At 39.9% G+C, this 17,468-nt stretch overlaps 1 protein-coding gene and 1 pseudogene across 4 annotated transcripts; one reads left to right on the forward strand and one right to left on the reverse strand.

The window, feature by feature from the left end:
* Positions 1–3,268: 3,268 nt before the first annotated feature.
* On the forward strand, positions 3,269–5,110 carry LOC139460249 (uncharacterized; annotated as a pseudogene).
* Positions 5,111–8,175: 3,065 nt separating this feature from the next.
* LOC139461035 (TAR DNA-binding protein 43-like) lies at positions 8,176–17,204 on the reverse strand. Of its 4 annotated transcripts, none has more exons than XM_071242529.1 (5): positions 16,856–17,204; positions 16,232–16,401; positions 15,849–15,989; positions 13,118–13,490; positions 8,176–8,983 (listed from the first exon to the last, which is right to left on the reverse strand). In XM_071242529.1, exons 1-5 carry the CDS (start codon positions 17,091–17,093, stop codon positions 8,832–8,834), a joined length of 1,074 nt encoding a protein of 357 aa, XP_071098630.1. In that variant the 5' UTR covers positions 17,094–17,204; the 3' UTR covers positions 8,176–8,831. The 4 variants fall into 4 exon arrangements, with proteins under 4 accessions (XP_071098630.1, XP_071098632.1, XP_071098631.1 ...); XM_071242531.1 differs by having other exon boundaries at positions 8,899–9,069; XM_071242530.1 differs by having other exon boundaries at positions 8,899–9,303.
* Between the last annotated feature and the right edge of the window lie 264 nt (positions 17,205–17,468).

Below are 17,468 nucleotides of genomic sequence, written 5' to 3' on the forward strand. Positions count from 1 at the left end.
CCAGTCTGGACCAGACAATCCAGTGATTAATATTATGAGCATCGATCCACGCAATTGGGATCGATGACATGCATAAACCAAGTCATCGAGCCTGACCACCCGATCCCGTTAGTCGCCTTTTACGATAAGCATAGTCACCTTTTACGACAAGCATGGGTTGCTGAAGACCTATTCTACCCCAGAATCTTCACTGGTCACATAGGCTTAGTAGCAGCATTGGTTAGTTTGTTCTCATATACAAATGTGAATAATTTGGACATCATATAAGTAACATCGGTGTCCGCCAAGGGTGTATATCAAGTCCCTTTCATATATTAGCAGCTCAAATCCAAACTAATTGCACTGATCGTATACATCTACATCCTGAAAAGTTAATTTTGTTTCTTGACGTAACAGGAACGTTTGTGTAGCTTTGTAGACATTAAAAAGTCTTAAGAGTTTTGGACAATATTACATAGGGTGTTGACTTCATAATATTTGGCACAAATATAGGCCCGATCGTATGGAACAAAAATTTGGGATAAACTTACAATAACATCTAACGTTTGGGATCTAAAGCAAAAGAAATGGAACACCCAAGTAGATAATAACAAATTACAGACTGTTGGAACCAATTGAAGCTGTTTATGTTAAAGTTCAGAGTCTTACAATCGCAAATATCCCAAGTTCCGTGTCATTCATAGAGACATTTTCAGCTCCGCCGGAGAGTGGTCAAAGATTCTATATTTTGAATTCCACTTCAATAAGGCCTATCCACTGAGCACAAACAAGTCAAACAACAGTATGAGTTTTGGATATTTCACAATAACAAAAAATACTCAAGGACAGGAAAATCAGAAGGGATAAAACAGAGGAGTTGAACAGAATCGATCTGAAGGGATGTTCAACAAACGTCATTGATAAAGAAACCACAGAAAGAATCAGGGAATACACAACTTATGTCAGTCATTATTTCACTGGTACTTGCAAACATTCTCCAGCCCTGCATATTCTAATACTTTCTTAGCCTAGCCCATCTGGAATCTGATCTGCAATATGTCGTTTTAGCCATTGCAACAGCTCTTACAGAAAGTCGCAACATCACTCTGAAAGATGTAACTCTTCTGCCCGAAAAATGAATGCCAATATATGTTAATGGGGTGTGAAATGTGCGGCGATTCAAGTTCCAGAAACTAGTATTATTCTTGTCAAGCACCAAATCAAACTGATCCAGAAGCTTGTGATAAATGCCCAAGATGCTATGATTCTTACATTTTAAAAACACTTAACTGGAGTCTTAATGGCTGCGTTTTGACGCACCGTTTGTCGAATATCAGGCCACCAACATTTTTCTATAACACATATCCAATTTATATACCGGAATTTTTCTGTAGTCAGGTTCATTAAACTACATACTACATGTGCGTTTCTTTTTGTGAAGAGTGTAGTTCTTGTACATATTATTAAGTTTGTTCCGATCTTTCTGTTTTGTTGTTTTCACACATTAACCCTTGTGAATTAACTTTTTTTTCTCTGAGAGCCATTATCCCATCTCCGGAGTCTAATGGCGTGATCATTTTGGGCAAATTAAACCATGAACTGTTTGGACAGTCTTTGTCAACCCAAAAGCGTGTGTCAGGGAGGACATGTTAATGTCCCTGAAAACAATACTTAAAATGGGGACACCAGTTTCAAAGGAAACTGCTCTGAATAAGATACTTGGGCAACTTACACATGAATTGAATTAAGAATAAGGTACGATAGTGAAGGTTTCCCAGAGTGGACCTAGAGAGAATCAGAACACTTTAATGTTGACATTCTTCAGCGCATGCATGATATGCATTAACAGCGGGGGACAGGCTAACCTTAGTACTTATCTAACTGTCCGACATTGAAAATCAAATTTATTATGGGCCTGAAGATTCTGCCAACGCAGCGGAGTATCATGCAGCTAATTTTAGCATGGTTGTAACGACCACGTTGAGCGAGGGCAGTCAAGGGTTGAGTTGTGACCTGATTACCACAGGCGAATCAACTGATGCGCCAGCTACTAAAGGAGTTAGTCATCTGCACGAGGAAGGGCATTTATCTGTTGCTTATGGTGATGATTCTTATTTTCAAAGTGAAAACTATTCAAGATGTATAGACAGTACCAATAGCACAATAGAAAGACTAGAGATGCTGGGTTTTGTTGTGAGAAATCTGTTTTGGAACAAATTCACTGGCTTGAGTTTTATTCTGAATTTTAAAAGAATGACTATTACACTCACTGAAAGGAAGATTGAGAAGTATAAGGAGAAACACGAGAACATATGCAAGCATAAAGCGGTTCCCATTAGACTAGTGGCTGAAATTATGGGCATCATATCCAATTGTCGCGTGTTTTGGTCTGTACACTAAGCAATTAGAGATGGAAAAGAACATTGCCCTGAAATCTTCATGGGAAAATTTTAAACTCTAATGATTCTAACAGACTCTAGCCTAGCAGAATTTGAAGTGGTGGGCATATAATATTATCTCCCCTTTCCATAAACTTTCAAGAGATGTATCTTAATTGGGGTGGGGTGATGTGTTTGATAATTGCAGTGAGAAGACAGAAGCTAGATTGTATACCGATGAAGTGCAGCTTGTGGGTAATACTTACTATCTTGAACGTAAAGCTGTTCTGTTTGGTCTCAAGTGCTCCACTGACAGATTTGCAGGTCTTCATGTGCGACTCAGAATTGACTGCTCAACGGCAGTGGCATACCTGAATCATACGGGAGGCATTCAGTCTCAGGTGTTGTGCGGTTGCTGGAGACATGTGGCTCCATGCCATGTTACATGATATGTGGCTTTCTGCAGTTCACATACCTGGCTCCTTAAATGTTGAAACGGATAAGGAGGGTAGAGTATTTCATGAGGAAACTGAGCGGATGTTGAATAAGAATCTTTTTCATAAACCTACGAGCCAGTTGTACAACCCCTGCGTGGTTTGTATGCTTCACGAATGAATAAGCAAACAGACAAGTACTTTTCTTGGTGTCAAGATCCTGAAGCTCATAAGTGATGCCTTTATGTATGACTGGGCTCAGTATACATTTATGCCTTTCTTCCATACAGTGTTCTGGAGCGACTTGTTCAGAAGGTCAGAAAAGATCCAGCAGAAGGCCTGTTGTGCATCCCTACTGGTCCACCCACTGCACCAAGATGTGTGTCTCACCATGAAAAGCACTTCCCAGAGGCAGTCAGACTCTGTACTTCCTGACAATTTCAATTAAGTATAACCCCTGCACAACAAGGTGTTACTTCTAGTTTGCCATTTGTCTGACAAGGTCTCACTTACATGGGGCTCCCTGAGAGCTCCGTTTACATTATTATGAACTCTTTGCGAAAAGCAATAAGGCATCAGTACAAATCCTATCAGGATAAATGGAAGAGTTTAAGTGTTCGAACAAAGTGACCCTTCAGATCCCTCTCCAGGTGCATGTATTAAGTTCATGGCAGAATTGTACCGTGCTTGTGTGGGTTATAGTGCTATACATACTACTTGCAGTGCTCTGTGGTCCAAATTGACCTTACCATGTAGGCTCCCAATTGGTCAGCACATTGTCTTTAAGAGGTTCTCACACAGTGTCTCTAACACTCAACCATCGCTCCCTAAGTACCATCAGATGTGGGATGTTGGTACAGTACTTGCTTACTTAATAGGAATTGGAGAAAATGCTGAGCTCTCAGCATTAGTTTCTGGCCAAAGAGCTTAATCATTACATTTACTGGTATTGAAAAATATGTCAGAATCAAACAAAAAGGTTTTTGGTCTAACCGATTTAATCAAACAAGCAGGTAGTCAACTAAAACCTATGGAATAAGAGAGATTTGAGAATGAGAGACTGCGGCTGTGAGATGTCTCAAATCCAACTGGTCCATGCCAGACATAAGAGGGGCGTTCAGTAAGTTTTGCAACTTGGACGTTTGTGTTTACACAAACAATGTCAACTTGTGGCAGGTGTGACACTAGTCATAACAAGTTCTAGACACAACAATAAGTTAGATGTAGTGGCTTATTCACATTCAATCATGGATTCTCTCAAGTTCCTTTCCAAGTAGGGATGCAAAGCAAAAGAAATCCATAATCGCATGTGTAATTTGTTGGGTAAGGATGCTCCTGACTATTCGACAGTTTGCCGTTGATCTCTACAGTTTAAAAGGGGTAGGGAGTCAACAGACGATGACCCAAGGCCAGGCAGGCCTTCAGATGCCACCCAACCAGAGACCATTGCTGCTATAGAGAGAAGAATTTTGTCTGACCTACGAGTGAAAGTGTGTGAACTTTCTAGGGAATTCCAATTATCAGTTGGAACTGTTGGAACCATTATTCATGAGTATCTTAGTATGTCCAAGGTATCTGTAAGATGGTTACCTAGAAACCTCAGAGCTCAAGATCGCCATCAGAGAACCGAAAGTTGTTGAGACCACCTGAATCTCTATACTGCAGATGAAGCCAGATTTCTTTCTCGTCTAGTGACAGGTGATGAAACATGGATCCACCACTGGGACCCAGAAGCTAAATTGGAATCCATGCAATGGAAGGTGTGTGTGTGTAAAGTATCACTTAACCCCAACGTGTTAACACGTGGTATTCTACTTTTGCATGACAACGATCTGGTTCACAAGTCGAGTATTGCACAGGCCGCCATATGTGAATGTGGATTCGAAAAGTTAAATCACCCACCCTAAAGCCCAGACTTAGCCCCCAGTGACTATTTCCTGTTCCGGCAAATGAAATCTTCCCGACGTGGAAGACGCTTCCAGAATGAGGAGGACATAAAGGCTGCCACAGAGGCGTGGTTACAGGGCCAATCTACGGATTTCTATAAAAGTGGTCTTAAAAGCTTGAAGGACAAATGGAATAAGTTTGTTGGGGTGAATGGAGATTATATTGCAAAATAAAAGTGCAAAACATATTCTGCGACTTGGTCTTATATTGAAGCTGCAAAACGTATTATATAGTGACCTAGACCAATTGCTGTTGTGTCACTTATGACCTCATGAGCCAGTCACTACAGAGACTGTGTCCAGATGGTTAAAGAATACCCACCAAATGGCTGGTATTCACATTAATGTGTTTTCAGGAAATAGCATCAGATGAGACACTAGATGTTAGTCTGAGAATGTTTACCTACTGGGAAAACCTTCCCTCGGTCTTTTACATTCATTGGATTCATGGAGACAGAGCGCTTGGCCTGTTATCTGAATTATTCATCCTATACCACAGCTATTCGGTGATGAAGAAAAATGGTTTTACATCCAAGATAAATTTCAAATGCTAATATTAAAAAAGTATACAATTTGTTAAAATTACATTATATTTCTTAATATATATATATATATTTCTTTGCATATCCGAGAGTCTTAGAACTTGCTGAGCAGCTAGCACGTGCATGATGACAGGTCCAAGATTCCTGGTGTTTGTCGTTACCTTGGGGGGGGCAGCCTAAAAATTTGATGGAGCACTGGATACTGAGCTAAAATGTCAAAGCGATTCATTGTTGTGGATATCCGTGAAGATCCCGGGTAAAATGTCTTAAGCAACCCATGCTTGCCGTGAAAGGCGACTATGCTGGTCTTACGAGGCGACGCTGACATGGTTGATATGTCGCCGCATCACAATTGCGTGGACCGATGCTCATGATATTAATCACTGGATTGTCTGGTCCAGACTCGATTATTTACAGACCGCCGCCATATAGCTGCAATACCAGTAAATTCAAATTTGAGATCGATTATCGATTTCAATGAAATTGAAAAATGGAAGTACTCATAAGCATCAGGGTACATCTTCTCTTCGGATGGTAAACGGTTTAATCGTATTAATAATTTGACCCAAAAAAAACCTACAAAAATGATTATTTGCATGCGAAAATTAAAGTTTATGGCGAAAAATAGACTTTAAAATTATGTCGGCCATTTATATACGTCCTCGCCTTAATATGCTTGTGAGGTATGGGATGGTCGCTCAGACTACAGTTGCCGGGTTACTGAAATATGCCCTCTAGTTTGAAACTGGTTGGAATACACATGCAGAAATGATGAACTATCACAATATATGCTTGTTTCATAAAATAATACTATGATGTAGCCCCTTCCTCCTTGTATGAACTCCTACCACTGTTGCTGCAACGTGTCTGCAAAATATATAAATACCTCTCAGCACAACACAATTATTTATTAAATCATTTAGTCCCGTCGATGTTAAAATTATTGAATGATTTGCTACTATCAGTTAGAGCCTTCAGTATTCTTGGCTCTTTAAAACTCAAAACCAAAAATACAAACTAAATGTGTTCCTCCCTATTTCTCCCTGTGATTTAAGGAAGTACAAGATATCGCTTACAAAATGACGCAACTTATGCAATCAGTTAAGTATGAGTCATGCAGAATTGCTCAAATAGACAGTCGATCTGTCACTGTAGTTCTGTGGAAAACGTATAGTTCTTCATGTCAATTTTATCAAAATGGAAGAAAAATCATGTTGAAAAGCTTAACTGAAATGTGTAAAAACAAGCCTGTCCCCGATATGCCAATACTGTTAAATAGGCATTCTGCCGCACCCAAGGGACGCAAATCTGCACAGCGAATCGCGGGGCCTCATACGACTGGGCCACACGTGCCCCCCTACTCCATCAGAGGTATTGCAAGATATCAACATGGCTATTTCTGTAAAAATTCCGGTCGGATGGAGAATATTACAAATTAAAAACAATTAAAGTCTGCATAACTTAAGACATTGTCGGACCCGTAAAGATCCGGAGTAGAAAGATCTTCAGCAACCCATGCTTGACGTAAAAGGCAACTTACAGGATCGGGTGGTCAGACTCGCTGACTAGGTTGATGCATGTCATCGATCCCAATTGCGTGGATCGATGCTCATGATATTAATCACTGGATTGTCTGGTCCAGACTGGATTATTTACAGACCGCCGTCATATAGCTGTGATATTGCGGAGTGCGGCGTTAAACAACAAACCAACCGACCAAATCTCTTCAGACATTGCCGACATCATTGTTCTTCCAGACGCCTGAACTTGTCAGCCTCAAATAATCGGTGTTTACTATTTAAATGAAGTAAAATTGGCATCTCACTCAAATTTCTTTCCGTCTGCTTCACTGGCAGGTATTTCCAAGTTTTGTTTATTTGTTGTTGAACGCCGCACTCAGCAATATATCAGCAACATGACGGCGGTCTGTAAATAATCGAGTCTGGACCAGACAATCCAGTGATTAATATCATGAGCATCGATCCACGCACTTGGAAGACATGCATCAACCGAGTCAGCGAGTCTGACCACCCAATCCTTTAAGTTGCCTCTTGCGACAAGGTGTCGCCTTTCACAGCAAGCATGGGTTGCTGAAGACCCATTCTACCCCGGATCTTCACGGGTCAGAAATCACACTATTATGACGGAATTTTCAGTTTGCCTCAATGAGAGTATGGTTTTCTGAGTAAGAAGCCAAAACCATGCCACAAAATGCATGCGACATAATATATTGTAGACATATCGTGAAAATATCAACTTTGCAGGAGACACGATTAGACAAAACGTGATATCTTCTGACGTGGGAAGACAAATATCCTCTACACGTCTCCATTCCATAGTGAAATACTAGTGAAAATAATGCAGGAGGACACTAGACAGCTTGGTTTTTTTTCCAGTTTGTTCACGTCAAATGTCAAGGAATGACTAAATCTAATGTAGTTACAATAGTACCCATGCGGTACACCAGCTACATTCAAATTGAGATGAATGTTAAATCATTTAGTGATAGTGTGGCAGCTAATTGGACTTGTGTAATGTGTTCTGTGTGATGCAAGAGCAGAGTCTGATTAGAGGTCTTTAATGTTTAGAGTACATCGTCATCGTAAACTCACTCATGCAAAGCATCACATTTTAAAGCAGTTTCTGAGCACAACTTTTCAACACCAGTGTCAATAAATTATACTTATAACTATGTATTGGACGCAAGTTGTGGTGAAAGCACCAATATTAAATCATAGGATGGCCAAACAAAAGACTGAAGAAAACAGGCATTTCTTGGCACTTTTCCAAATTAGATCAAAGATTTCATTTTCAGATAACATTTTGATTTGATTTTTATTGGCCAAGTTGAGCTGCACAGGCGACCAACTGCCTCACAGCATCAGAATGTTCATCACTGCATTCACACTTGGACTATCACAATTGGAAGCCTTTTTTTTCATTAATTGGATCAAAAAGTAAAAACGTGTTCATGTTATTGAGGAAATTAAGTTGGGCTGGGTATTTTCGAAAATTATATATGTCATTTTAGATAAACCAGTAAGTAAGTAAATAAATAAATACAAGCAAGTTGTTCAGTGGTGCAATCTAGTGGGTCACTGGGCTACATTTTTCTTAACAACTGTATTGTGGAATACACAGTTTCAAGGTATCAACCTCTGACTTTCAGAGTAGAATGGGTCCTCAATGCACTCCCAATCAAGTTTAGTAAGTAAACCAAGGCACACCTTGGGCAGAAGTGGATCATACTGAACTCTTCTGTTCCAAGTCACTGAAACAATTACTTCAGTGTAAAATCCTACATTCACTCTCACTGGTCAAAAACAGCAAGTTAATTTTAGGAGCCAACAGACTGGAATCTGACAATTACTTCTCTCTTAACCTCTTGCATAATCAATTTCCATGACATGAGGAATCTATCAAGAGCTTAAAGTATGATGTATTTAATGTATCTAACACTTTAACATTTCAGTCCAAACGAACTGAAATATCATCTAGTTTTCTAGTTCTGGTGACATATTGGATCAATCACTGGTAAACAATGTGAAACGATTAGAATTGTTTGATTTCAACTCCTTCACTCTTTATTATGGTGATTCCTCTCGTCCGAGACAACCACCTCTCTGGGACATGAATGCCTGCTGATACAATCCCTCCATACAGTGACTGAGACGTGCTACTAACTCCTTGGGTCTGCAAGTTTCCTGAATGAGAACAGTGCTGGTTGGATGGTGAACTACTTAGAGTATCAAACTGATGAAACATTAAAAAGTCAAAGTTGGCCTTGTCTCTGCAAAAAATAATAGTAGAAGGCTGTCAAATTCTGTTGATTTGGAGGTCACACCACGTGTCCATTCACCTATCCATGCTTTACTCTTCCTTCCTTCCTTCCTTCCTTCCATCCATCCATCATCCATCCATCCATCCATCATCCATTCTCAGTAACGCCCTCCTTGGTAGTAACCTCCTTGCCCATCTTGTGACTGGTAGAAGTCACTGTAATGGTTTCTGGCACCAGTAAGGGCTGGAAATAGTACCGCACATTTAGTTGGGACAGAAAAGCAAACAATTGCATGGATGATAACACTATAAGACAGGTAAACAAATTGCTGAGGTTGTACCCATTATCAGTACAGGTTTGGGTCAAAATTCTCAAAACATATGTCAGATCAAAATTTCAAACAGAACACACACAAAATTTATAAAAAAAACACCAAAATAAAGTTTCCCATGGTTGAAGTGATGCCTGTACACCAGGCAAAATATAATGGCAAGTTCATTCCATACCTGCAGATACAACCCCATAAATTAATTATCTTCAGAAAACAGCCGTCCCTATCTGCACAAAAATGTGTCCTTGAAACATCCATCTATTGTCTTCTCATCTTAAGATTGTTTTATTTCTTCTTGGTTCGAAGAGTGTGAAGTGCTGTTTGAGAATCTGTTGTCGCATTGAAGTATCACAACATAAAGTAGTATTGTGTGCATTGACAAGTCGTGTTACTACTATAAGCAGGGCTGAACCATGCTTGAATCAATCAGCACCTTCTAAAATATCACCTACTGTTACAACATTCCTTTGATTGTGGTGGTGTTAGTGATGTTGTTCTCAGTTCAGGGAGGATATCGAAGTCATACCAGTCATATTAGTATTTGCTACTTCAACAAGGTCCCTTCTTAAAAAAAACCCTTGGAATTGTCTTTGGTTCACACAGCATCATATTATGATAACCTTATCATACCCCAAAACAATCTTACATCACAAAGAACAAAAAATATTAAGGTGTCCTAGAACGAAACAGATGGTGTGCATAAATGGGTTGGAAATGCTGTGGAAATGCAGGTGTCTGAAATGGGTGACTGGATGATTGATTCACAAATAGCTTAAAATGGCCTGATAAGGAATATCTCGAAAGACTGCCATCCCTGAACTGAATCGGTTTCTATGACAACTCAGTGAGCAAAAGAGGGTTGGTGGTAATGTAGGTATCATGTTTCACAACTGACAACTAAAACAGATGACTGCCGTTCGAATTGAAATATCATTGACGGGTAAGTTTCATCAGACCAGCAGGAACTCTTGTCTGCGGGTCTGTGCATGTTGGAGAGGTCTTTTGACCAAGCAATTAAACATTCCACATATTCAGCAACAGCACTATCTTTGCAGACCAGGAATGTTAATATGGCACCATAATGCATATTCATTAATACCAGTACTTAACATCTACTGGGTCTAGAATATCATAATGGTAGTAAGTGATGAAATACTGTAAATTGTTTGACTGAGTGTTCCTCTCAGTGGGATGAAGTATGGCATGTGTTTCCATAAATGTGACACCACCACCCTCAGGTTGTGTACACACAAACCACTACTCAACACATCCACTGTAACCCGCCTCCATTCTCAGACACATTCACCATGGTCACAATGCTTCCTTCTCCAGCTACTTCCTCCAGCCAGACTTCTTCCCTTCAGCAATCGAACAGACAGCCATATCTGTTCCCACACAATCTTAAACTGTCAGGCTCATCACTTTCCCATCACAGCACCATTCTTTGCCTGCTCACATGACTTCTAAATAGTAGGAGCTAGTTACTGTGACAGGAACAAATATGGCTCCTGTGTTAACGTTCCTTGATCAATCAACACTCAAACACAAAACACAACACATAGCCAAGGTGTATATCTTTCAATAGCATTGTCACTCAAAACAAACCAAATCAAACAATGTATTTGACACATTCCACATATCTAAAATATCATTCCACTCAATCATATTGGGAAATGTCATTCATCACCTGCAAAACATCATCTCTCAAAATTCCTCATTCCAGGTTGACAATATCTTCCATTCAACCATATTCTGACACAGTTCAGTGACCAATGTTACCAAATTTTACCAAAAACACAATGTGAAACAAGCAGAATGGTCAGGTAAAATGTTCTTATCATATAGGCAATACAATCAATGATGTATGTAGGCAAACTTGATATTTTCCCAATAATCTCCTGTAATCTGTATGGAATACAAATTGAGTTCAAAGAGAATTTCTTATCATCTGTTACAAAGCCCAAACATGGTTGATTGATAAATAATGCAAATTTAGTCAATTTGAATACTGCATGTTGTGACAAGTATGAAAGTGTATATATAGCTATGTTAACGTCCATTCCTGCAGATGTGACATTTGTGAATGATATGACCATTAAAATGACATGACACTTGACAGTTAACAACACGGACTACACTGAGACATATGCTACTCGGTGATGGTGGCAGTCTGCAAGAAAGCTGTATGTACATGGTGATCTACTCTCACCACTAGATGTAGGACTGTTGCTTATCAATGTATGTGCTGTGTCTAGGACTAAGCTTTGTCTCCCAATCCTCTCCTTGCACAGCTCACTCTCCCCAAGCTTCCTTCAAGCAAGTAAAACATGCTCCACACACATACAAAAACTTTCAAATTCACTGACAATACACAACATGATTTGCAACGGCTACAAAGGCCATATAACAACAAGCAACTGATAGTACTACAAATATCAATGCAGGGATAATTCTAGGGTGGGGCCTTGCGCTTTTACCCCCTAAATTAGAAAAAAGCCCACATTTTCAATACAGAGGGGCATTTTAACATTGTGCTGTATGGTCATGTGTGGGAATATTTGAATTTTCACATAAAGGGCCCATGTCACAAAATTACTAGAGTGAACCCTGTCAATGGCATTTCCGTTACAATACATTTTTCAAGGAAATGGAACTACAAAATAGTATTTTGTAACCATTTACACAATTATTTGCAAACATTTGTAGATTTTCTGGAAATCTGCATTGGTTGGTAAGAAAATGTTCTCGTGTAATAGAATATGACAATTTGTTGAGAGGAAGAATTCAAGATCTTTAAATTAACACAAATGGGGGACAAGTTCAAAGATGGAAACCCATCTGACTCAGAAAACTTGAGAGCCAACAGCAACAGTATGTGCATCATCATAACCACCACTCACACAGCACTGCTACTCTATATGCAGGTCAGGAAGACAGTGCCCCTTAAGTTCAAAAAGAGCATCATACAAACTCCCAACTCATCCTCACTATCAATGTGGTGCACTGCCCATCCTCCACTTCACAGCGCTTGCCTCACACATGCTTCTCTACCACATTTCCACCACAGCTGCTGTGTTTCCAACATCCCACCACACAACAGCATAGCAGTAGTCACTTAACATACATTGGCTGATATATTCTTTAAACTAATCCACATCCCTGGTGGATATTGAAAGATATTATAGCACAAACTTAGAATTTCTGACAGACAATTAATCTGGACATTTGGTTGACAGAAGTCAACAGTTTTGAGAAGTACCTTCAATTATAATTGAGGAAGTAGAACTGTGCAGGTGTTTGTAGGCTGAATGACCACTGCTATACTATTCATTCACTCCATTCAGCTCCACCCCCCTGACCTCCCCCCACTGCCATGAGTTCCCCATCCTCCATACTGTCCCTGACTTGCAGGACTGTGGCTTTGCCCATCAGAATGTGGACCACCCCACCCTAGGAAGTTGCTTCCACTGCCCTGTCCTCCACCCCCACCAATATTCCCAAAGGTCTGATTACTGTTGTTCTGATTCGGGGTACTGTCCCCATTTCCACCTCCACCCCCACCCCCACCACCCGCCTGTCCTGCCAGCCCCAGGGGTCCCCACTGACCTTGCCCACTTAAAACAGCTTGGGCAGCTGCCATCATGGCGCTGTTAAGAAGATTCATTCCAATGTTGTTAGCAACCTGGTTATCAACCCCTTGACCCATGTTTTGACTGTTCTGCTTACCAATATTATTATGATGGGAAGGGGAGGGGCGAGGCCCTGGGCTCCATCCACCCTGATTCCCAAAGCCTTGGTTGAAACCTTGGTTGTACCCCCCACCTCCACCTTTGCGATCACCGTGGCGATCCATATTCTTGGGGGCAGCACTGCTGACATGGACACTGGTCCCATCTATCACGTGGTCTTCACCACAGAGGGTCTGGGCTATCTCAGGGTTAGCGAATGTTACGAAGGCAAAGGCTCTGAAAGGCTTCGGAATGAAGACGTCCACAACTTCACCAAACTTGCCAAAGTAGTTTCGCAAGTTTTCAGCGCTCAGGTTTTCTGTACATCTTCCCACAAAGACTTTCCTGTTCATGAGCTGCTGAGCACCTTCCTGCAATGAGAAACACATTCATTCTTTTACTCAGTCTGTACATCAAACATATATTATATATCATAATAAACAAAATATAATGTCTTCAGCTCTTTGTGATTTCACTTAAAAAATATTCTTTTCATATCATTTTGAAAGCTCTTTGTAAGTAACCATGAGATGGTGCCCTTGGTATAGACAGAGCCATTTTTTTTCATTTTGACCTTCCAGTGAATGTTTTAGAAATGTCACCAGCAACCCTGGCTAGAGTGAAACATGACAGAACAGCGAGACAATATATCAATAATCTCTAAAAGCTTAGTGAGTATGGTTCTATGCCACTTTTAGCAATATTCCAGCAATATCACTGCGGGGGACACCAGAAATGGGCTTCACACATTGTGCCCATGTCGGGAATTGACGAGTGATCGCTTTAACCACTTGACTACCTGGCCGCCCCTTTCAAAAGCTTAGAACAGAATATGCATAGCAGTGCTCCCGATAACTTCCAACAACATTATTATCAGAACAGACAAGTACCAGACATACTTTTGCAAACCACTATGTACCATACTGCTTGTCTGTAGAATTAACGAGTAATGGTCTGATATTGAACTGCCTTTATTAAAAGACCTTAGGTTGCACATTCGGATTTGGGTTTCAAACTAAAGTTAACTAAAAGGCCACACATTTTTTTCATTTTATGTTTCACAGATTTATCCCAGCTTTTCCGCAAAGGTTGGTTGAAAAAAAAAGAATGTCGATCATTTATATATTTGTATGAAAGGAATTCTAACTTGGGAGTTAAAACTGCAGCTGGCTTCTTGAATCACTGACACTTATTTTTTATTGTCAAGAGGGACTCTATTACTTGCGGGAGACATAATAAAAATAAATGTTTTTAAATGTATTTCTTTTCCAGATGCTTTTCAGTAGTGGCGACAGGCCTGTGAAACAAAAAATAACAAATTTGTGGTCTATGAGAATTTGAGTGTGTTAGCCAATCACAATGTAGGATTGGGAGCTAATCCATTTGCTTCTGACACGAAATGATGTATTCCCATTCGAGCAGAAGGTAATGCCTGAGAAGGTAAACACAGAAGTATAATGATCTTTCGAAGAAACACCCATTAACTGCTCTTGCTGCCCTGCAGGCATAATGAATATTTTTTGTCCGCCACGTGAGAAGCAGAATATTTTTTTGCATCCCTTCTCTGGACCTGTGTGTACTTGATGCAGACTTGTACATCACATAAAAACCTGCAGGTTAAATATTTCCAAAATTGCTTGTTTCAAAGCATTAATCATGTTAATAGCCAGGGTAGAGGTAAATGCCCTTGTAATGTTAAGGAAATGGGGGAAATCTGAACTAAAACACAGGAATCTGTACTATCCCAGGATTTGCAGGCTAGTGTTAAGTTCTAACCCTGGCAATACACAGTGCATGTTAAAGATCAACTAGTGATAGAGCTTGGAGCACGTACAAAAGCAGAAGAGAACACATTTCATGTGCATCAAAGCATTGTTTACATATCAAATATTTTTCACAGGAAAACGCTTCTTGCCAGTCTGAAAGTAGGGTGTGTTAAGTAGAGGAATATCATGGTAAATACCAGCTTCACTATTCACAAGTAATTTTTATGAGAGACTTGGACATTGACAATGACGTTTATAACAGTGCAGCATATGCTTCATCCCATGGAGACATTACTTCTATGATGTATAGAATGAAAATATATTGTGGGCTCTATATTACCGTGGTATCGGTAAATCTTGTAATCCACACACGCTGTCAACTGTTTACTTATACAAATCTTAGCACAATATTTCATCACTTGATCAAATAAGGATGTGTTGGGGTATGTCGCGACTACCAGTCGATATGTATACATTCACTTTTTATGATAGTTTCTGGACAGTTTTTGTAGTGGAATCACACCTCGACCCAACCTAGGTTGTATGCATAATCTAAAACAGGATGTGATGTAAACCACTTAATCCACACTTACCGGGTATCACACCACAAAATAGCGGAACTGCAACAATAGAGTTGCCTGCCCTTGAGTAGCTAATGACATGTACTTTGTTTACCGATTTCAGTAAAGAAAATCAATATTGATCAATCCTAAATATGTCATAAAAGTTGAACAAAGAACAAGAAACACATATGACATATTTAGTGTAAGTAAGTATACGTCATTATGATCAATCATAAATTAACTTCTGTAATAATAGAAATTATATGCTAATTTGGAGCTATTTTTTTTGGTATTGGTATGCATGCTCTCCCATTGGAAACCTAAGCACAAAAAGTACACCTCAACAATGAATGGCTCTCATTCATGTGTACCCCGCAACAAAAAGCGCAAAAGCAATTACCTTTGAGTTGGGTATGGTGACATCGCACCATCTGCCATCTATCATGTGACGCTGGGACATGCACTTCACTTGAGCTGAATGTTCCACAAATCGAATGAAACCAAATCCTTTGGACTGGCCAGTCTTGATGTCTCGCTTAACCTTGGAAAGGATTAAAAAAGACTCGCTACAACATGTACAAGATACCTAAACGTTTAACAAAATACAATGGTATGATTTGTAAAGTAAAATCACCCATGTAAAATACTGCTTAATGACTGCTCCATCTCTCACCATCACAGAAGTTAGTTATGTAAATCAAATTAACACTGTGATAGGCTACATACTGAAACATCTAAAAACAAGTGTCCCAATGCATAAGTACGATAGTCTAACTGTATTACCTGCACCAACAGCAGTTCTCCAAACTGAGCGAAATATTTCTTTAGGTCATCTTCTGTACTCTTCCATGGCAGACCAAGGACAATGAGATCTGTGCTGCATGGTGATGTCTCGATGCGCTTTGTCTTGGCTGCTGGGTTCTCTTGTCCCTCTTCGCCCTTCCTTTTGTTTTCTACAACAACAAAAAGCATACATAATGAACATTAGGCCTACTACTTTAGTTAACAGTGAGTGAAATAAATCTATGTTCAATGTCTGATGGGATATCAGTAATTTTGCATTACGTATGCGATACTCAGTATTCAACATCAAACACAGGGAAAAAACATACATAAACTATTATTGTTTACCTAAATGCTGAGACGTAATACGTGACTATACAGATGCAATTTCGTTTTAGTTCTGTCTCTGGAATATCAGGCAAGAAATTATCACATTTCTTTGCCGCAGCTGATCGGTTGCATTTTCTGGAAATAAATGAAGACGGCGACAACAACCGCATGGCTGCCGCAGTCACACCACAGTTCTATTGTTAGACATGCCGGCATGGCTTCCGTGAACAAAATGTGATGTCAATCATGAACATTAATAAATATAATGCAGTCACATTATAGACAAAGACATACCTTTTGGAAACACCGAAACGTAGACGTGGGATTCCCATAAACCATCTGGTGGATGCAGGCGCCCATCTACAAGGCGGATACCACGATAAGCGCCGGTTTCTGGATTGCGATATTTCATTCCACATGCTCCAGGAAACTGGGCAGAAAGTGTCGTCAATAACAGGGTACCATCATCTTCACTTGGAATTTCAATAGGTTCCTCGTTCTCCTCCTCTGTAACTTGAATATACTGACTCATGTTCGCCTGATCTTCTTGCTTCTGAACTCGTGTAGAAATGAATAAAGAAACAAAGTAAATGCAGTGCAATACTTCCGCGCAACACGAATCTAAGATGGCGTCGCGTGCTTTTAAATCGGCAAAGTCCGGTGTTTTCCGACTCCAAGCTTCGACCTCTGAAAAGCAGCTTCGGCATCGCACGCGTACGAACGGCTAAAAATAGCCAACGAATACCATTTTCTTTCAGAGTACTTTCAGTATGTAGTGTAGACTAATACATATCATATAATGAACAACTTACCTCAGTGCGACTTAGGTTATCTAAAAAGGATAACTGAATTCTTACACATAAAATCAGTCCAACACTTAATTGTTTAGAAATGACCTATCAAAATG

The sequence above is a fragment of the Haliotis cracherodii genome, unplaced genomic scaffold (assembly GCF_022045235.1).
Source record: "Haliotis cracherodii isolate W230 unplaced genomic scaffold, xgHalCrac1.p SCAF_14, whole genome shotgun sequence".
Lineage (NCBI taxonomy): Eukaryota > Metazoa > Mollusca > Gastropoda > Lepetellida > Haliotidae > Haliotis > Haliotis cracherodii.

What these genes read in the sequence shown, in the direction of transcription:
- LOC139461035 (XM_071242527.1), bottom strand. Translation starts at nt 17,093, where the DNA reads ATGAGTCAGTATATTCAAGTTACAGAGGAGGAGAACGAGGAACCTATT. An exon ending in GAGAACTGCTGTTGGTGCAG is followed by an intron (nt 15,990 to 16,231) that starts GTAATACAGTTA and finishes ATCCTTTCCAAG; the next exon opens with GTTAAGCGAGACATCAAGAC. An exon ending in TCACCATACCCAACTCAAAG is followed by an intron (nt 13,491 to 15,848) that starts GTAATTGCTTTT and finishes TTCTCATTGCAG; the next exon opens with GAAGGTGCTCAGCAGCTCAT.